Source organism: Haliotis asinina, chromosome 11 (assembly GCF_037392515.1).
Source record: "Haliotis asinina isolate JCU_RB_2024 chromosome 11, JCU_Hal_asi_v2, whole genome shotgun sequence".
Classification (NCBI taxonomy): domain Eukaryota; kingdom Metazoa; phylum Mollusca; class Gastropoda; order Lepetellida; family Haliotidae; genus Haliotis; species Haliotis asinina.
This window is the reverse complement of record NC_090290.1, coordinates 12,825,425-12,845,411: the sequence shown is the minus strand read 5'-3', so window position 1 is coordinate 12,845,411 and position 19,987 is coordinate 12,825,425. Positions and strand designations below refer to the sequence as shown.

Here is a 19,987-nt window from a genome sequence, read left to right as displayed (position 1 = left end):
GAAGTACTCGACTGAATGGTGTTCAAGATTAGCGGCAAACTTTAATGTGTGATTGGATTTACTCCAGATAAAACTTTCAGGTACAAGTAAGCTTTAAAACTGTCAAACTAAACTATGTTTTGAGAATTAGGCAAGTCGCAAAAATATCGTGACGTAAAAACGTCTGTTGGTCGCCGCTCGCAAAAATGTCATGACGCAAAAATGTTACAGTCAATCTGTGAAATCAGTCATTTCGCGTAATGACTGATTGTGGTTAGGCATTTCGTGAAACGACTAAAATTTTCAGACATTACGTGAAATGACTGAAATTCGGGGTCAGGCATTACGTGAAATGACTAACAACAATACTCTATTCAATTACAGACCAAACATGTTACCTTGCATTCGTTTCGCACTTACAATTCAAATCGAGAAGCAATTAAAGAAGCTGTTACCAATAAAACATTGTTCCAATCAATACAATATAGAGTCTGCCAGTGACCATAAATAGTGTAAATAGGGTTTCACAAAATTATGAACTGTGACCCCAGATTGTGCCACTCCACACGTGCTATAATCACGTGACACCTCCAAGGGCACGTAATCATTGTGACTAAATAGGACAATTTAATAGTTATACGTACATCCCTGCTTCAACCCACGGACTGCAACTCTCTGTACATCTGTAGATGTCACAGCCTTTCTGGTCTTCTTTCAACATGTCTGGTGTTGTTCCCAAGTACTCTGTAAGGAAGGCGACTCGCAATGATGTGGCCGCCATAAAGAACATGATAAACATTGAAGAGTGGGAGATTCCATCTGACTTACTGTACTGCACGTTTGATATGGATTCAAGGGCTTGGTTTGTAGTTGAATCCGACTCGGGCGAAATACTGGGTAAGTTTGTAGTCACTGTAATATATTAATGATACTAAAATTTAGTGTTGCTGGTACAAATGTATTGAGCACGTGCTGTCTCACGGTATTTTTCGCCTTAAAGTAAAACAGATGAATTCAGGATAATGATGACATCAGAGTTGCTAGCGTTCCAAGGTTTATTCAGATGCAGAGTGACTTGACAGTTCAGTTCAGTTTGATTGGGTTTAACGTCGGCATATAAATGATAAATGTAGGGTGTAAACCTCGGAAATTTGGAGGACCATAGTGGTGGGTTGCCGAAATAAAGAAAAGGGGGGGGGGGGCTATTTATATTTGGTACAGGTTTAGAAAGTATGGAGAGTAGATAGTTGGTTATAAAGTTGGGGTGGGGGAGGGGGAGGAGCAATATAGGGGATAGGGGGTGGGTGGGTAATGAGGGTGGGAATGGTATAGCATAGGGGTGAAATTGAGTTATACAGTTAAGCTGTATAAAGTTAGATAAGGCGTGTAAAAAATAAAAAAATAGTAAATATGGGGGGGGGGGGGGGGGGGGGGTAGGAAGGACGGTAAGGCCTGGGCCTATGGTGTTGATGGTTGTGGCGATAGGGTTGGTGGCCTGGCTAATGTTGTTGAGGTGTGGGGATAAAAATGTTTTGGCTATATAAATAGGTGTGTATGATAAGATAAGGTATAAATTAGGGGGGGGGGGAGGGGTGAGAGGTTTAGGGTGGTATATGTACAGTGGGTGGGTGGGGGGGATGGTGAGATTGGGTACAACACTTAGTGGTGTGTGCTAAAATATGTTTTTGGTATAAGCAATTTATTTAAGAATGTTGTTTTTGGTATAAGTATATTGTATGTATATAATAAAATAATTTAAAACAAAGGGGGAGAGGAGATTTGGATGGGTAAAAGGTTAAAACTGAGCTGGGAATTTGGGAGGGTGCGGGAGGGGGTAAGCAGATTGACGGTAGAGGAGTTTGAGTGAGGGAGAGAGCGTGTGGCCGGGCGCGGACGTCGGAGGAGACGACCGCGCGCCGGCTTGTGGGACCGTTGGCGGTCGTAGGTGAAGGATATTGTGGAGAAGGGTTTTCGGTTTTAGATTTTGTGTGCTATGGAGGAGTTGAGAATGAAGGTTGCTATTGCGTTGAAGATGGATTTTGGGTTAGCCGGGTTGAGTAGTTGGTGTGTGTCGTAGTGGTATTTTGGTGGGATTGAGTTGTGTAGTTGTATGATGTTGGTGTGTTGTTGTTTACATTCGGTGAGTATGTGTGATATTGTTTCTTTTGTTTTGCAATGTGGGCAGAGTCCATCTGGGTGTCTATTTTGTCTGTATAGGTTGTAGTTTAGGTTGGTGTTGCCGGTGATAAGTCGTGTAATAAGTGTGTCTAGATAGGGGGTGTCTGAGAATGTGGGTGTTTTGGTGATGGGTTTTGTGATGATGGATTTGACCCAGATGGACTTGCTTGAGTTAATGTTTTGTGTATAATTAAGTGTAGATGTGTATGATTTGATGAGTTGTTTTGTTTCTGTTTTTGAAGTGTGAAAAGGTATATGTGGGGATGGGTGGGTCGTTGCTAGTTTAACTGTTAGAGCTGCTGTGTTGTTGCCTGTATTGTGTGTGTGTGCAGGGATCCAGAGAAGTGTTATGATTCTGTTGTGTTTCTAAAGATAGTTGATTTGTTGGGTGATTTGGTGGATAAGGTCAGGGCGGGATTTAGAGAATTTGTTTTTGAGTTGATTTATGGCTGGGAGGGAGTCGGTTATGATGAGGAGGTGGGAGGCCGGGAGGGTAGGGATGGTGTGGAGGGCTGTGAGGATTGCTAGTAGTTCTGCTGTGGTGTTGTTTATATGGTTTGTAAGGTGGAAGTTGGTGGTGAGGGGTGGGGTTGTTTGAACATGTATACCTATTCCTGTTGTTTTGTTTGATGAGATAGATGCGTCTGTATATATGTGTGTGTGGTTGGGGTAGTGGGTGTCTAGGTGAGTTTGGATAATGTTTGTTTTAGTGTGAGTGTCAGGTTTAGGGGTTGTGTTTAGTATGTGGTGTTGTAGTGTGGTATCTGTTTTGGGTGGGGGGAGGTGGTGAATGTAGCTTGCTATGGGAGGTGAGTGTTGTATTGTGTCAAGGTGTTGTGCATGCAGCAGACTGGATAGGTGTGAGTAGAAAGGAGCGATATTTTTATTGTTTTTGAATTTTTTTAGGGTGGATTTTTTAATGTTGGTGAATTTTGTTTTTATGGTATTGTGGATTGGGTTGTGTTGGGCCCCAGCCCAGTAATTGAGTGCGGTTTGGTTTATTCGTGTACTGATTGAAGGGATGCCTGTAAGTAGGAGGAGTGTGGATAGTGGGGTGCCAGTCCTGACCCCTAGGGCTAGTTTTAAGGCCTTGTATTGTAAGGAGATTAGTTTCTGGAGGTTGGTGGGGGAGAGGGAGTGCAGGACCGGGGCGGCGTAGTCCAGTTTCGACTGGATAAGACAATGATAGATGTTGATAAGTGTTTGTTTGTCGGCTCCCCGTGTGGTGCCTCGAATACATTTCATTAAATTTAAATCTTTTTGACAATTGTTGACCAGGTTATTAATATGGGGAGTCCATGTTAGGTGTTGGTCGAAAGTTACTCCTAGGAATTTTGCTTCTTTTTCAAAGTTGATTTTTTGGTTGTTTAGGTGTAGTTTGGGTGTATAATTTTGCATATGCTGTTTTTTGAAGAGAATGCCCACGGTTTTGTTGACATTTATATGGAACCCCCACTTATGGGCCCAGTTTTGGAGGTGATTTAATATTCGTTGTGCTTTAGAAGTGGCTTGCATTATTGAGGTGGAGGAAATCCAAAAGGAGATGTCATCTGCGAATTTGGCAGTGGTAATTTCAGGCCATTTTTGAGGAAAGATGTCATTGATCATGAAGTTAAAGAAGGTTGGTGATAGGATGCTGCCCTGGGGGGTACCATTTTCTTGGGGATATGGGTCCGAGAGGGTGTTGTGGCTTTTGACTATTATTTGTCTATCTTTTAGGAAATGGTGAATGAAATTTAGAATATTACCGTGTATGGCATTTTGTTGTAGTTTTTTAATGAGGCCGTTGTGCCAAACCATGTCAAACGCTTTACTAAAGTATATGAAGATGGCCAGTGTGTATTGTTTCTGTGCTTGTGCGATTCTAACACCATGCTCCAGATGCAAAATATGATCTAAAGTTTGTCGATTTGGAGTGAAGCCGCTCTGGTCCTGTTTAATGAGATTGTGGGTTTGGATATGGTGTTTTAATCTATTATTTACTATGGTTTCCAGCGTTTTGCAAAGGTGTGATGTTAGTGAAATGGGTCGAAATGAGTCTGGGGAGTTGGCGGGTTTTCCTGGTTTCAGGATTGGCACCACCTTTGCTGTTTTCCAGGAGTGAGGGAGGGTTCCTAGGGTCCAGATTTTGTTAAATAGTGTAAGGGTGAGTGAGAGCATGTTGGGGGGGGGGGGGGAGTTTGTTGATGATTGTGTAGGTGATATGATCTGGACCCGGGGCTGAGGCTGTTTTCTTATGTCTAAGTGATGCCTTGAGTTCATGGATGTTTATGGGTTTGTTAAAAGGTAGGTGTGAGTGAGGTGGTTCGGGGATGTAGGTGTTGTGGTTTGCAATCTGTTGTTGGAATGTGGGTGGGTAATTGGTGGAGCTGCTTGTGTCCGAAAAGTGGGCTGCCATCGCGTTTGCCTTATCTTTGTTTGTGGGGTGGTCCGAGAGGTGGGGTTGAATGAGTTTTTTGGAATTTCCCTGTATGGCTTTAAATTTATTCCACAATTTGCCTGAATTTGATGGGTCGAGCCTGAGGGATGAACAAAATTTCCTCCAATGGTTTATTTTGGCAGCCCTGATTACTTTTTTGGTGTTATTTCTGAGTTTTTTAGCCAAATGTATTTTTGAACGGTCCCTCTTTGCTTGGTTGAGGGCCTTTTTTCTAGCCTTTCTGGCATTAGTGATTTCGTTGCTCCACCAGGGGACTGTTTTTAGTGCAGGGGTGGGCCGAAAGGTGGGGATGCATTTATTTGTGATATCTATTATAGTGGTTGTGTAGTTGCTAAAGGTGTCTATATCGTGATTGTATATGTCTTGTGTGTTTAGCTGGGTGCATAGGTTATGGAATTTTTTCCAGTCTGCTTTTTTGATGTTGTATTTTAGTTCTGTGGGTGCGTGTGTAGTGGTGTCAGGTTGTTGCTGTGTCTGTAGGTGATTTATTGTTATTTTGATGGGGCAGTGGTCACTGCCCCAGGTGTCTTGGTGTGCCTCCCATAGGCAAGCTTTTGCTAATGTTGGGGTGGTGATTGTTAGGTCTATAGCGGATGGGAGTTGGAAATGGGATAGTGGAATTCTAGTAGGCTGATTATCATGTAGTGTGATGAGGTTATTTTTGTCTAACCAGTCTGATAGAATGAGTCCATTTCTACAAGTGAAAGGTTTGGTGCCCCATGATGGGTGGTGAGCATTGAAGTCCCCGAGGATAAAGGTGTTTGGGGTGATAAATTTGATGATAGTGTCTAAATCTGTTATATTTAGTTTAACTGAGGGGCGTCTGTATACATTTATAAATGTGAGTTCTTTGTTTTTAATAGTGGTTTTGATAGCCAGGACTTCAAGGTCTATGGTTGGTAGGTCTAATTCTGTGAAATTTAATTTATCAGATATGAATATGCCCAGTCCTCCTGCAGGAGGACCGGGGTTGTTTACGGGCCGAGGGCGGTCTTTCCGAATATAAAAGTAGCCTGGTATTTTGAAGGCATTTCTGGGGGATAGTTTTGTTTCCTGAAGAAAGATTAATTCGGGGGCAATTTTGTTTGGGGCAATGAGTGCCTTAAGCTCATGCCCATTTGCTCGGAGACTGTTACAATTCCACTGCATCAGAGCCATGATTGCGGTAATTTGGAATAGAACTTTATAATAGATCATGGATGGGGCACATAATTTTGAGAGATGAAGTAGGTTGGCTAGAGCAGCTTAGTGGGGATGAGTTTATGAAAGGGTTTTAACAGCTATGAGTAGACTGGCTAGGGGTTTGTGATATAAGTTGAGTTTACGTGCTACAGTATGTATTTTTTTGGCTGTTGGGTTGGGTAGGAGGGCTATGGTAGTGATGAGCTCTATTAGTATGTTTAAGTTTTGGTTGAGTTTTTGGGGGGTGAGTGTAATGTTGGAGTTGGATGAGGGGGTGGTGGGGGCTTTGTGTATAAGTGTGCGGTGTTTGATGTTTGCTGGGTATGTGGGTTTTGTAGAGGTTGGACGAGGGTTGGTGTTGGGGGCGGGTTTTTTGGGGGAGGGGCAGTTTTTGGGTGGGGTTTGGGGGAGGTGGTGGTTTGGGTAGGGAGTAAGGAATGTGAATTGTGTGTTTGGATTTGTAGTTGTGGGTTACTTTGTGTTGATGGATTTGTAATTGAGTATTTTGGGTTGAGACGTGATGGTGTTAGCAATGTTTATGTAATCTTGGATGTCTGTGTGTGTGTCCCGGCTGTTTAGGTGGATAACGCCTTGTACCTGTGTAAGCCACCTCGGGTGCTCCCATTTAATAGTTTTGCCGTCGATAAGGGTGGTTTTAAGGGCGTTTTGAAGGGCGGAGGAATCTGTGAAGGTGATTTAAAACCCCCTCCCGCAGAAGTTGACATATTTATAGCTGATGTTGGATTTTTTTAGGCATATGGCAAATTTGTTGGCTGAATAAGTTTGATTGAGAGGGGTGTTAGTGTTGGTGGAAAAAGCCAGTAGGATTAATTTGTTTGGTGGTGGTTTGGGGGGGTGTCTTTGGCACATGTTTTTTTTGTTGTTTTGGTGGCTTTCTAAGGGGGAGGATTGTGGACGTTTTTTGTTTTGTTGTTGGTTGGTGTTGGGGATTGAATCGGGTGGGGGTGAGAGTAGGTTTTGAATGGGCTGGTTGGGGGCAATTTCTTGTAGGTCTACGCCAAAATCAATGGGTATTGGATTTACGTTGGGTAGTGGTGAGGTGAGTTTGGGGAATTCCTTGGTAGGGGTGGAGAAGAGTGAGGTAGCTAGGAGTGGAGAGCTCATGGTGGGGCATGGGGAGATGTGGGGAGGGTGGGGGGAATGTGGGGGAGGGGATGGAGGGGTATGGGTGATGGGTGAGGTAAAAGCAATGAGGCAATAAATAGGTAAAAGCATATAAGTTGGGAAGTGAAAGGATTTTGTTGAGTATTTACAATTTATGATGGTAGAGGATATAGTAAGAACTATGTACAAATGATTTTAGCAATGATTAGATGGTAAAAGGGACTTGCCCCGTGGGGAGGAGACCCCAGGCTATCGGTGGCCTAGGCCGCACTGGCCGGCGACTATACGATTGTCTTGTTGAGGAGGAGGTGGTAGAAAACAAGATGGCGATGCCTTGGGTTGGGGTAAGGGTTGAGGGCTTGGCTGGCTCCATGTCGATCGGTCTACTTCCAATCAATCGAATCCCATGAATGAATGTCAATAAACATTGAAGAGTGGGAGATTCCATCTGACTTACTGTACTGGGTTATCTGGCCTATGCGGTAAGTGTTGTTTTTAGGAAAACATCACTGACTGCATACATGCGGAAGTACTCGACTGAATGGTGTTCAAGATTAGCGGCAAACTTTAATGTGTGATTGGATTTACTCCAGATAAAACTTTCAGGTACAAGTAAGCTTTAAAACTGTCAAACTAAACTATGTTTTGAGAATTAGGCAAGTCGCAAAAATATCGTGACGTAAAAACGTCTGTTGGTCGCCGCTCTCAAAAATGTCATGACGCAAAAATGTTACAGTCAATCTGTGAAATCAGTCATTTCGCGTAATGACTGATTGTGGTTAGGCATTTCGTGAAACGACTAAAATTTTCAGACATTACGTGAAATGACTGAAATTCGGGGTCAGGCATTACGTGAAATGACTAACAACAATACTCTATTCAATTACAGACCAAACATGTTACCTTGCATTCGTTTCGCACTTACAATTCAAATCGAGAAGCAATTAAAGAAGCTGTTACCAATAAAACATTGTTCCAATCAATACAATATAGAGTCTGCCAGTGACCATAAATAGTGTAAATAGGGTTTCACAAAATTATGAACTGTGACCCCAGATTGTGCCACTCCACACGTGCTATAATCACGTGACACCTCCAAGGGCACGTAATCATTGTGACTAAATAGGACAATTTAATAGTTATACGTACATCCCTGCTTCAACCCACGGACTGCAACTCTCTGTACATCTGTAGATGTCACAGCCTTTCTGGTCTTCTTTCAACATGTCTGGTGTTGTTCCCAAGTACTCTGTAAGGAAGGCGACTCGCAATGATGTGGCCGCCATAAAGAACATGATAAACATTGAAGAGTGGGAGATTCCATCTGACTTACTGTACTGCACGTTTGATATGGATTCAAGGGCTTGGTTTGTAGTTGAATCCGACTCGGGCGAAATACTGGGTAAGTTTGTAGTCACTGTAATATATTAATGATACTAACATTTAGTGTTGCTGGTACAAATGTATTGAGCACGTGCTGTCTCACGGTATTTTTCGCCTTAAAGTAAAACAGATGAATTCAGGATAATGATGACATCAGAGTTGCTAGCGTTCCAAGGTTTATTCAGATGCAGAGTGACTTGACAGTCAAACTGCACCTGCTTATATATCGGAGGAACGCGTAGCAGTTGTAAATTGTTGTCACCATTATCCCTTTGTTATTTCATGGGTTGTACCTGGTTGACACAATATTCTCATAAATTGCCTAATGTATGTCTGACTGAAACCGGACGGTGGTAATAAAAACACAAAGGCTACCGTTTCATTTAGCCAGAAGCATCTCAGATTGACCGCCGACTTGTTTGTGGGATTATAGTTAAGTGGTCAGCTTGTCAATCAGGAAGTGACATGGAGTCGGTAACCCCAGTGCAAACAGTCATCTATTGTCTACAGTAAGTCTACGTCTGGCGGCATGTATTTTACAACCTGAGTGGGTTACTTCGTTATTTAAGAAGGAAACATTGCAATATAGGTATATTTGTGAATTCTTATACATTTTAAATATAGTTATTATGCGTGAAATATTTGCACTATAACAGTATGTTACAGACAGGATGGATCTTGGGGTGGTTTGATCGTGTATTTGTGTGTTTGTATGTACGTGTGCGTGTGTGTCTTTATATGTATGCCTGAAATGCATGCATGTCGGTGTCCGTGAGTTTGCTAATGCGTGCTTGTGCGTGAGTGAGTCTGGACGAGTGATATTGATGAAGAGGTGAGTGTCTGGACAAAGGCGAAATGAGCGTTTGTGTGTGCTGCCCTACATGTATGTGCTATATTTATGTTATAATTCTCTGCGATCAATCAAACATAAAATATTTGTTTTGTATAACAAACACACAGCACCGCAGTTTACAGGCACGCAGGTGTTTTTCTTTTTTCTTTTCTTTTTTTTTTAAATTAGACGTTCTAAATGTGTATATAATGCATGGATGTGTGTATGTATATATGTGTGTATGTGCTGTAATTACACGATGCCATTTAGAAAGTGGTCAAATGCAACATATGTCATATTTGGGATTTCACTTTCTTAGTAAAGTACAAATTCTAGTACTTTTTTTCGGTTGAGTCCCATCCGGGAACTAGTGGACAGTCGCGGTGGCTGAGCGGGCTAGGCGACTGACTTTGTGTGCTGGCGATTAGGTGCCTGACTCTGAGGGTGCGGGTTCGATTCCCGGATGGGACTCAACCGAAAAAAAGTACTAGAATTTGTACTTTACTAAGAAAGTGAAATCCCAAATATGACATATGTTGCGTATGTGCTGTAGTTATTTACTTGATTATTATTATTCAATGTAAGGTTAATATCACAGGTAAATATACACACTTGTTTCTGCTGTACGTTAATATATATCTCCCCTGTTGATTGTAGACATAACTACTATTTATCAATAACATAAAGACCTATCGCTGGTAATTTTAGTACCCACTTTTGCTCAGTGGGGTAAGAGTACTTTCTCTCCCTTCTGTACAAATTACTTCACCAGTAGCCCAGTTTAATTATTCATACTGGTTTCCACCATGCTATTTCATCCATATCATCGATATGATGCTGTAGACTTCTTCATTCCTCTTTTCTACGTTTTCTTTCTTTTTCCAAAGCTATGGAATATCACTTTCTTCGACTTTACTGAATGCTTTCTTACTTTGTCAGTTGATTTTGATATCTATTTGCAAACTAATATTCTCAAAGAAATTACATTTAATGTTCATTTGAAACAGGTACATGATGGTTTTGGTATACATCTACCCACTGCCTACAATGTAGTATCTGAATGTAGAGATGCCGGTTGACATCTGTCAGTACAGACAGGCAGTGGGGACATTTGTAGTCGGGCTTCATTCATATGCAGCTTGTAACCTAAATGTTTTTAGCAAATCTGTTATTATTATCTCATATTTATATCATCTATGCATAATGTGCAGGATTGCAGTGTGTTAGACCCTGTTTGTAGTGACCATTGTCCGATATTTGTTGATATCAAATCTGTTAGAACGAGGTGTGATACCTTTAAACGTAAAATATATTATCAACATGTGGACGTTAATGGCATGATTTCCGACATCAATAATCTTGACTTTGATGACTTATTCTCAAACAATGTGGACGATATAGCAAATACGTTAGTGACGATAACAAGGAATACTTGTGACATGAATATCCCAAATAAGATTGTTACTATTCGACCATCGGATCCAATATGGATGAATGACGTAATTAGATCGCTAATATGTAAGCGCAATAGACATCATCAGTAGGCTAAGAGTAAAAATTCTGTTACCAGTTGGGCGCAGTTCAGACGAAGTAGAAATAAAATAATTTCAGCTGTCAGAAAGCCGAAAAGGGTGTATGCAGATAAACTAGATGAAACGAAAAATCGATCCACTACAGACAAATGTTGGTGGAAGTTAGTGAATAATTACGTGAAGAGAAATAGTAACAATTCTAATTTTCCCCCGCTGATTTTCAATGATATCGTATGCGATGATTTACAAGATATAACTGATTCTTTAAATGATTACTTCACTCGTCAATCGCGGAGTCAGTACCCCCCACTATCAATATGAAGACAGTCAATAGTTTATCTGAAATTAATCTCGCTAATAATGAAGTACATGACATCTTAATGAATGTTAACATTACGAAAGCAACCGGCCCTGACGGAATTGGAAATAAATTTCAGAAAGTAATCGCGGTGGGTATTGCACCCCTTTTAACGAGGCTTTTTAATCTATCACTTCAAAAACACGTATTCCCGGCAGTCTGGAAAGAAGCAAGCGTCATACCGATCAAAAAAGGGAAGCGTTAACGATTGTACAAATAACAGACATGTAGCCTTAACTAGTTGTGAATCAAATTATTTGAGCGACGTATATTTAAACAAGTTTTTAATTATCTTAGAGACAATAACATTTTATCCAGTTTACAGTCAGGTTTTATCCCAGGGGACTCTTGCGTGAATCAGCTGACATATTTGTATAATTTCATCGCCAAGGCAATGGGCGACGGCAAAGAAATACGCGCAGTATTTTGCGATATCAGTAAAGGTTTTTGACAGAGTGTGGCACAGGGGTCTGGTACATAAGTTAAAGTCTTGTGGAATTGATGGTTCACTATTACAATGGTTTGAAAGTTATGTAGAACGCCGATCCCAACGTGTAGTCATAAATGGCTATTGTTCAAATATTAAACCAGTAAAAGCTGGCGTCCCGCAGGGTTCTGTTCTGGGACCACTTTTGTTTCTCGTCTACGTAAATGACATTGTTGAAAGCATTGACAGTAATATACGATTATTTGCTGATGATACTTCTATTTATGTAACAATTGATGATCCTTACGTAGCAGCGCTTAATCTGAATAATGATCTACTTAAAATAGCCAACTGGGCAAAAACCTGATAAATCGATTTCAACCAATCAAAAACTAAAACAGTCTTATTCAGTAGGAAATCAAAATCAAATCATCATCCAAGCTTATTTTTAACGACGCTCAAGGAGAGGAAACTCCGAGCCATAAACATTTAGGTATAACTCTTCAAAACGATTGTACATGGGATATTCATGTAAACAATGTTGTTAAGAGAGTCAATCCTATGATAAACTGCTTAAGAAGCTCTAAATACCGACTAACGAGAAACACGCTCAATCGTATGTATAAATCGTTTATACTTTGATTACTGTAGCCATATTTATGACAATTGTACTAATACAGGGGCAACAACTTTGGAACACCTGCACTTCGACGCGTTACGCACGATATGTGGAGCTGTTCGCGGCACCAGTCACGATAAAATCTACGCCGAAATATCCTCTGTTTCACTCTGCGAAAGAGGAAAGATAGCTAAACTAGTCACATTTTTCAAAATGTATCACAACAGGTTACCCCACTATCTAAATGAACTCGTCCCTCCCTTTGTCTCTCAAGCCAGTACCTATCCGTTACGCAATGCTTCACACTGGCAAGCTATTGCTTGCCGTACTGCTCTATATTACAATTCATTTCTACCGGACGCTGTGAGTTTATGGAACACTCTACCGCAAAATATTAAATCCCTAACAGATGTCAATGAATTCAAATCTGCCTTAAGTTCCAGAGCTAAAGTTATCCATTTCGATCCAAACATAGGTACACGAATTTGCCAAAATCTCCACTGTCGCTTAAGGTTAGGATGTGGCGATCTCAATGCCGACAACACAACAGACATATATCAGAGCAGAGAGCAGATTGTCAGTGCGGCCACACTACAGAAGCTGCACGTCATTATTTCTTTGTATGTCCCAGACTTGATGCTATAAGAGTAAATAAATTTTATTATATTAATGGCTTTTCATTAGAAACAATATTATACGGAACGTCCTCTTTGAATCCACAGACTCAATCAAATATATTGAAATCATTTTTAATAGAAACTAGGCGATTTAGCTGAGCAAACCATATACTATGATCTATCATTATTCCAAGCCTTAGTGCCATGAATCCCGACTTCAAATGACATAATTGTATAAAACCATCGTGGTTTTAATTTTCTACATGGTGGAACATCAATTTCATTAAATATCTTTTTTCATTTTTCTCTCACGATACTTTTCCATATACATACACACACACACACACACACACACACACACACACACACACACACACACACACACACACACACACACACACATATATGTGTGTGTGTGTGTGTGTGTGTACATTGGAGCGGTCTTCACATAAGTCTCTTGAGCTTGTTGACCAATCCACTTCATGAAAATTCTGTCGTTGGCTTTTTTTTCAAGAAATAAACATGTTCAAACGATAACCCTATTAGATATTCTGTTGCTTTATTTGGTGTTCTAATTCAAAACAGTTGGTACTCTGGTACTCGTCTGTCCATAGTCAGAACAGTAGGGTTGTTTTTAAAATATATTCCTCATTCATAACATAGGCATCTTTCTCATCACCACGTGGCTGAAATGTTGCCGATGTGACGTTACATTTTACTCACTCTCTATACATTGTGTTCGTTTGACAGGTTGCAGGTGCTTGGCGTATTTCAACGAGAAGACAGTAGCTGGTGGTATCTATCTCATAAGGAAAGACCTCAGAGGCAAAGGGATCGGACGTGATGTGAACATGCAATCCCTCAAGGCAGCGGCTGACGCCAATATCACCATATCAGCCACCTTCGTAAACCTTTACGAAACACGTGGCTTCACGATCTACTATGACGTACACCAGAAACGTGGACCAGTGGAAGTCATCTTGGGGGCCATTCCTAAAGCAGGAACGACCTCGGGTGTCACTATAGTCCCCTATGAAGATGCCATGTTTACTGAGCTGAAGACATACGATGAGAAAGTATGTGAAAGTGAGAGGGACTATTTCTTGACAAACTGGATCATCGGCCATGCAAAGAACATTCTCATTGCTCGATCACATACTGGACGTGTTGTGGGATATGGGTGTTTGCGGGTGACAGAATACTGCAATGAAATTGCACCATTGTATGCTGATAGTGACGCCATAGCATGGGCACTGCTGAAAGAACTATTGCAACACCTCGATCCAAAAGACACCGTTCATCTCTTCATTATATCCGAAAACAAAGCAGCGATGGAGAGTATTGGCGAGGCTCCTCTGACAAACATTTTTACGCTTCATAAAATGTACACTAAACAATCGGTGCCCCAAAATCTTGATCGGTTGTATTCCTTGTCCGCCATTTCATTAAGTGTTGTCTGAAACACCTCCACATAACTATGTAGGCGTGTCTTCCCGAAAGGGGTTCTGTATACATAAATCATCAGGGCCTTGCCCTTGAAATTTGAATGTAGGCATTTATGAGGCAGTTTTATGGTTGTACCACGCAACAAACATAAACATACCATGTGAAAAAAAATAAAATGATACACATGTATATCAGTGTAAAACTGACAACTCACCCACTAAAAGTGACTGCACAGCTCTACTTTCAGAAGTGGCAAATTGATCTACAACTGTACGGATGTATCACGACTAACCCTACACTAAAAATCACCCACTAAAAGTAACTGTACAGCTATGCCTCCCACGAGTGACACATTGGTATAATTTACAACTGTAGGTTTCATGGTGCGTTTATGTTTAATATCGAACAACCTGTATCCGTCAGGTAGTTTGTGTCGACCAAGGGACAGCTTTACTATGATTGTGTGTTATATCTACGTCACAGTGCGGGAGCTTGTGTAATTCAGTGGGAATTACATGTTAATATTGGAACCAATACAAATTGTAATCACTTTAGTGTATGGATTCTAAAATTATATAGGTCCATTTTTTTCTGTTTGCTATAAAAGTCATTGTGGGATGACTGAATATGACTTCTCACCACTGCTTGTGACACCATTTAGAGACAAACATCTTTTCAAACTTATCGCAACATAGTCATGCAGCATATCAAAAGGCAGATCAAATGATTTATCTTTCTTTCATTACACTCCAACATTGTAAGCACTGGCCTATATTAATGGAGCTCATTAGTCAGTTGATGTATTCTCCCATTTCATAATATATACTCCCATGACACATTTATGTAGTAATAATAGTTTCCAGGTAAGGTTAATGTGACCATGTTAGGTTCATGCACAAGTGTGAAATCTGACCTACCAGTACAGTCAATTACTGACACTCGTGTCTGTGTAATTAAACGTCATAAAACCAAATCTGCAGTCAATATGAACTGAATGTATTAACACAGGAGTGACAAATTATATCATGGTAAACATATACCTCTATACTATAATATAATGTGTACTTGTACATTTACTTAAACTTCGCATTATTAAGCTACATGCGTTGTCAATCAATCCGTTATTAACATGCACAACTAAGAAATATTCTGTTGAAATACAAATTTCAAAATTATCTGACATACAAACACAAACATGAATTCTGCGCACATATTTTCTTAATTTGGAAACCGTATTAGGCACATAAAAGCACTGTGCATACAAACATTTAGAAAATAAATTGATGAAACCTGTGTAGACACATGAGGATTTTAACTCAGAGATTAGTGACATGCTAATGTTGACCGATGAATACTGTCTGTCTATGAATAATTGTTATGAGTAGAACCAGCCGAGCAATTAATTTATTAGACAAAGATGGCTATTCAAGTCATATTCATCCCCATATCCCTTGTATTTGCATCTGGATATCCGGTGCTCTTGAACAATGTTCTTGTTGACACTCAGTGGCGGATGGGGAGTGGGGAGGCTGAATACTATTTAATAACCATGTCACAGACACACTTCTGGTTCAATTCGAAATGAAAAAATGAGACGTCTGGATTTTGATCATACGCTTGAACATGTTACTCAAAACAGACTCATGGGCTCGATTTGGAGTTATTGAGGCGTCTGCCAATGTACCAATTAAATTGAATCCATTTGCCATATTCAAAGCAATTCAAGGAATTTGTGGTGGAGTGAAGAATGTTTCTCGTCTTCGTGGCGGTTCCCTTCTGTTTGAATGTGCACGGAGACAGCAGTCTCTGAATCTATTATCAGTTACTAAATTTGCCAATGTTGAGGTGGCTGTGTCTGTGCACAGGACATTGAATTCTTGCCATGGAATTGTCCGAGACAGAGCTTATTGCCTCCTTGACATGTCTGAACAGAAATTTGCAGCTGAACCTGAAAGTCATATTTTAAACATTTATTTCCAAAAGAGCAATCGCACTGGTAAACAAGCAGTATGTCTCTAGCTGAATACCGCTTCAGAATACAAATAACTTACAGATATGACAGTCGTGAGGAGAAAAACATGGCATTGCGAAACAATAAGCAATACCTTTGTGTAACAACCCTAAGTTATAAATAAAGCCGTTTATAACATTATTGCCATTAGTGTCGTAAAATGGTAAGTGCAACGTCGGTTTTACTATTACAGCATAGTATAGTGAAAGAATGGATAGATTCTAATAATTTGGCTTGAGCTCGCAAAAATATCATGACGCAATTTGCTGGTGGAATGCAATGGATAATCAGCATACAACCTGACTTATCTTCCCTTTATTGTTCCCCATTTCATTTTATTAAGAATAGATCTAGACAAGACCTGTGAAGGTCCCGGGGTAGAATAGGCCTTCAGCAACCCATGCTTGCCACAAAAGGCGACTATGCTTGTCGTAAGAGGCGACTAACGGGATCGAGTGGTCAGGCTCGCTGACTTGGTTGACACATGTCATCGGTTCCCTATTGCGCAGATCGATGCTCATGATGTTGATCACTGGATTGTCTGGTCCAGACACGATTCTTTACAGACCGCTGCCATATAGCTGGAATATTGCATAGTGCGGTGTAAAACTAAACACACTCACTCACTCAGATCTAGACAATACACATATTAAGTGAGTGCGTGAGTTAATATTTAACGTCACATCGGCAATATCTCAGCCATATCGTGACGAGAACATTTAATACTGAAATGAAATACATGTATCGTATAAAAACCTGTCAGCGAAGGACAGTAAAACAACTAGAATATCACAAATGAGATTAAAACTAGTGTGGAAAGTTTAAAAATAATATCACTATTCGGACAATACAGTATATAATCAGGCTATAGGTTGCCAGCAACTGAAGGTAGATCACCATACTAGGGACCATGGGGACTTACAGTGCCTTTGCTACCTGCATGGAGCCTAGTCGGATTTACATCATCCCCTCAGCTGTTAGCAATTTTGACATATCTAGCCAAAAATTTAAAATACAGATATACTACGACTAAGAACAGTGGAAAGTTTAAATTTACTGTGAATGTTTTTGGACTTACGTACCCTCTCAGGAGGACAATAATTTTACAATACTTCAACCCCCTTTGAGGGTACAGACACCAACAATTCAAGTTACCAATCCAAACTTCCAATAATTAAAATACATCTATTTGCACAACATGATTTCAAATTTCAACCAAAAAATCAATTTCTTTTAAAAAATCAATAATTAAATGAGACCTAACGCTGGTAAAAAGATCCTTAATTGTTTTAACTGTAAAAAACTTATTCCTTGTGATGGAGAATTCAACACAGTCAAGCAGGATATGCTTGACTGTAACTCTCTCATCACAAGGGATACAAAATGGAGGATCCTCACCTTTTAAAAGGTATGAATGAGTATATCTAGTATGGCCAATACGACATCGTCTTAAAATAACCTCTTCAAATCTGGACTGACAACCCAAGTAGGTGTAACCAATATAAGGTTTTATTTCATGTAATTTATTGATACCTACTTGGGTGTCCCACTTCTTCTGCATCAGATCACGGATATAAGATCTAATGGTGGCTTTGTAATCACTGTAAGAAATAAGAAGTGGTGTCACAGATTTGTTGAGTGCTGCCTTGGCAGCAAGATCAGCCATTGTGTTACCAGAAATGCCTACGTGGCTTGGTAACCAACAGAAGACAATGTCGTACTGGCCAGTAGCAAGACTATTATACAATTCAATAATATCAATTAAAAGTGGATGTTTACATGACAAATTTTTAATAGCGTGGAGGCAAGAAAGAGAATCAGAATAGATTATATATTGTTTACGTTTAGGGTGTCTTTGGATATATTTAAGAGCTGTTAATATGGCGTTAGCTTCAGCTGTAAAAATAGAACTATTATCGGGTAATCTAGAAGATATTGTTCTGGATCCAATGACAGTGGCACAAGCTACTGCGCCACCGTCCTTGGACCCATCTGTAAATAAGGATTTATAATTGGTATATTTATGTTTCAGTTGATTATATTCTTGTTTATACTGTAATTCATTCGTTTCCGATTTTTTAACTGTTGTTAATGTTAGGTCAACTTGTGGCCTAACCAACTGCCAAGGAGGAGAAGAAAGAAGACGGGAAGGAGCTATATGGTCCAGCTCAATGCTAGAAGCAGCAAGAAATGGCTTAATTCTGACCCCAAGAGGCGGAAGAAGGGAAGACTTTTTGTTATACAAATCTTCATAGGGAGGATTAAAAACACAATTAAATGCGGGGTTAGACTCATTAGAAGCTAATTTTGTAATGTATTGTAAAGATAGTTTGATACGACGTAAGTTGAGAGAAGGCTCATCAGCTTCGACATATATACTGTCGATAGGAGAGGTTCTAAAAGAACCAAGACAAAGTCTTAGGCCTTGGTGGTGCACAGGATCAAGTAGTTTTAGGTTGCTTTGACAAGCGCCACCATAGACGATGGAGCCGTAATCAAGTTTAGATCGGATCAGTGATCTATATAAGTGGAGAAGGGTAGATTGATCCCCTCCCCATTTTGAATTTGAAACTACCTTTAATAAATCGAGTGCCTTCAGGCATTTGGCTTTAAGGAATTTAATATGCGGCAAAAAGGTCAAATGTGAGTCGAAAATAAGTCCCAAGAACTTGGCCTCCTTGACGACTTTGACTGGGGTACCACTGAGAAATAGTTCTGGTTCTTTATGGGGTTTGTATTTACGACAGAAGTGTATACAATTAGTTTTTGATTTAGAAAATTTAGAGCCGTTTTCAAGACACCATTTATTTATTTTGTTTAAACACAGCTGCAGTTGCCGTTCAATAGTATACATATTCTTACCGCGGCAAGAAATATTAAAATCATCCACAAATAAATATCCATCGATTAAATCGTTTAAAACTTTAGATAAACTGTTGATCTTGACGCTAAAAAGAGTGAGAGACAAAATACTGCCTTGTGGAACACCCTGATCCTGATTATAATGATCAGACAGGGTAGAACCCACACGGACTTGAAATTGCCTGTTATTTAAAAATTTAGCAATGAATTCAGGCAAACGACCTCGCAAACCGAAATCATGTAAATCTCTCAGTATGCCATATTTCCACGTTGTGTCATATGCTTTCTCAAGATAAAAAAAGATAGACACAGCATGTTGTTTATTAATCAGTGCGTTTTTCACAAATGATTCTAAACGCACTAAGTGATCGACAGTACTTCTGTTTTTCCGGAAACCACATTGTATATCTGTGATAAGATTATTAGTTTCCAAGTACCAAACAAGTCGATTATTTACCATACGTTCCATGGTCTTGCAAACACAGCTAGTTAATGAAATCGGACGATAATTGGATGGATCCGTATGGTCACGTCCAGGTTTAGGTATTGGTACTACTATGGCATCACGCCATGAAGAAGGAAATTTCCCGGAAGTCCAAATATCATCAAATATTGATAAGAGCGTCTCTAAACAGGATTCTGGTAAGTGCTTCAGGAGTTGATAATGTATGTTATCAGCTCCAGTAGCAGTATCATGAGCTTGATCAAGAGCAGTATGGAGTTCATGAATAGAAAATGTTTCATTATAATCTTCCCCATTATCAGAATTGAAATTAATAGTTTTCTTTTCTTGTTGTTTTTGATATTGCTGAAATTTAGGTATATAATTAGAAGAGGAAGAATGTTTAGCAAGAGTTTCGCCCAGTTTATTCGCAATATCTGATTTATCAGTAAGTAATTGATCTCCATGTTTAAGATGATGGACAGTAGATTTAGTACCTTTACCTTTAATTTTCTGGACCATGTTCCATACCTTGGACATAGGTGTCCGAGAAT

At 39.9% G+C, this 19,987-nt stretch overlaps 1 protein-coding gene across 1 annotated transcript; it reads left to right on the top strand.

Moving 5' to 3' along the window:
* Positions 1–8,038: 8,038 nt before the first annotated feature.
* LOC137256574 (uncharacterized) lies at positions 8,039–14,307 on the top strand. Its single transcript, XM_067794441.1, has 2 exons — positions 8,039–8,306; positions 13,423–14,307. Exons 1-2 carry the CDS (start codon positions 8,099–8,101, stop codon positions 14,130–14,132), a joined length of 918 nt encoding a protein of 305 aa, XP_067650542.1. The 5' UTR covers positions 8,039–8,098; the 3' UTR covers positions 14,133–14,307.
* The last annotated feature ends 5,680 nt before the right edge of the window (positions 14,308–19,987 follow it).

What these genes read in the sequence shown, in the direction of transcription:
- LOC137256574 (XM_067794441.1), top strand. Translation starts at nt 8,099, where the DNA reads ATGTCACAGCCTTTCTGGTCTTCTTTCAACATGTCTGGTGTTGTTCCC. An exon ending in CGACTCGGGCGAAATACTGG is followed by an intron (nt 8,307 to 13,422) that starts GTAAGTTTGTAG and finishes TTCGTTTGACAG; the next exon opens with GTTGCAGGTGCTTGGCGTAT.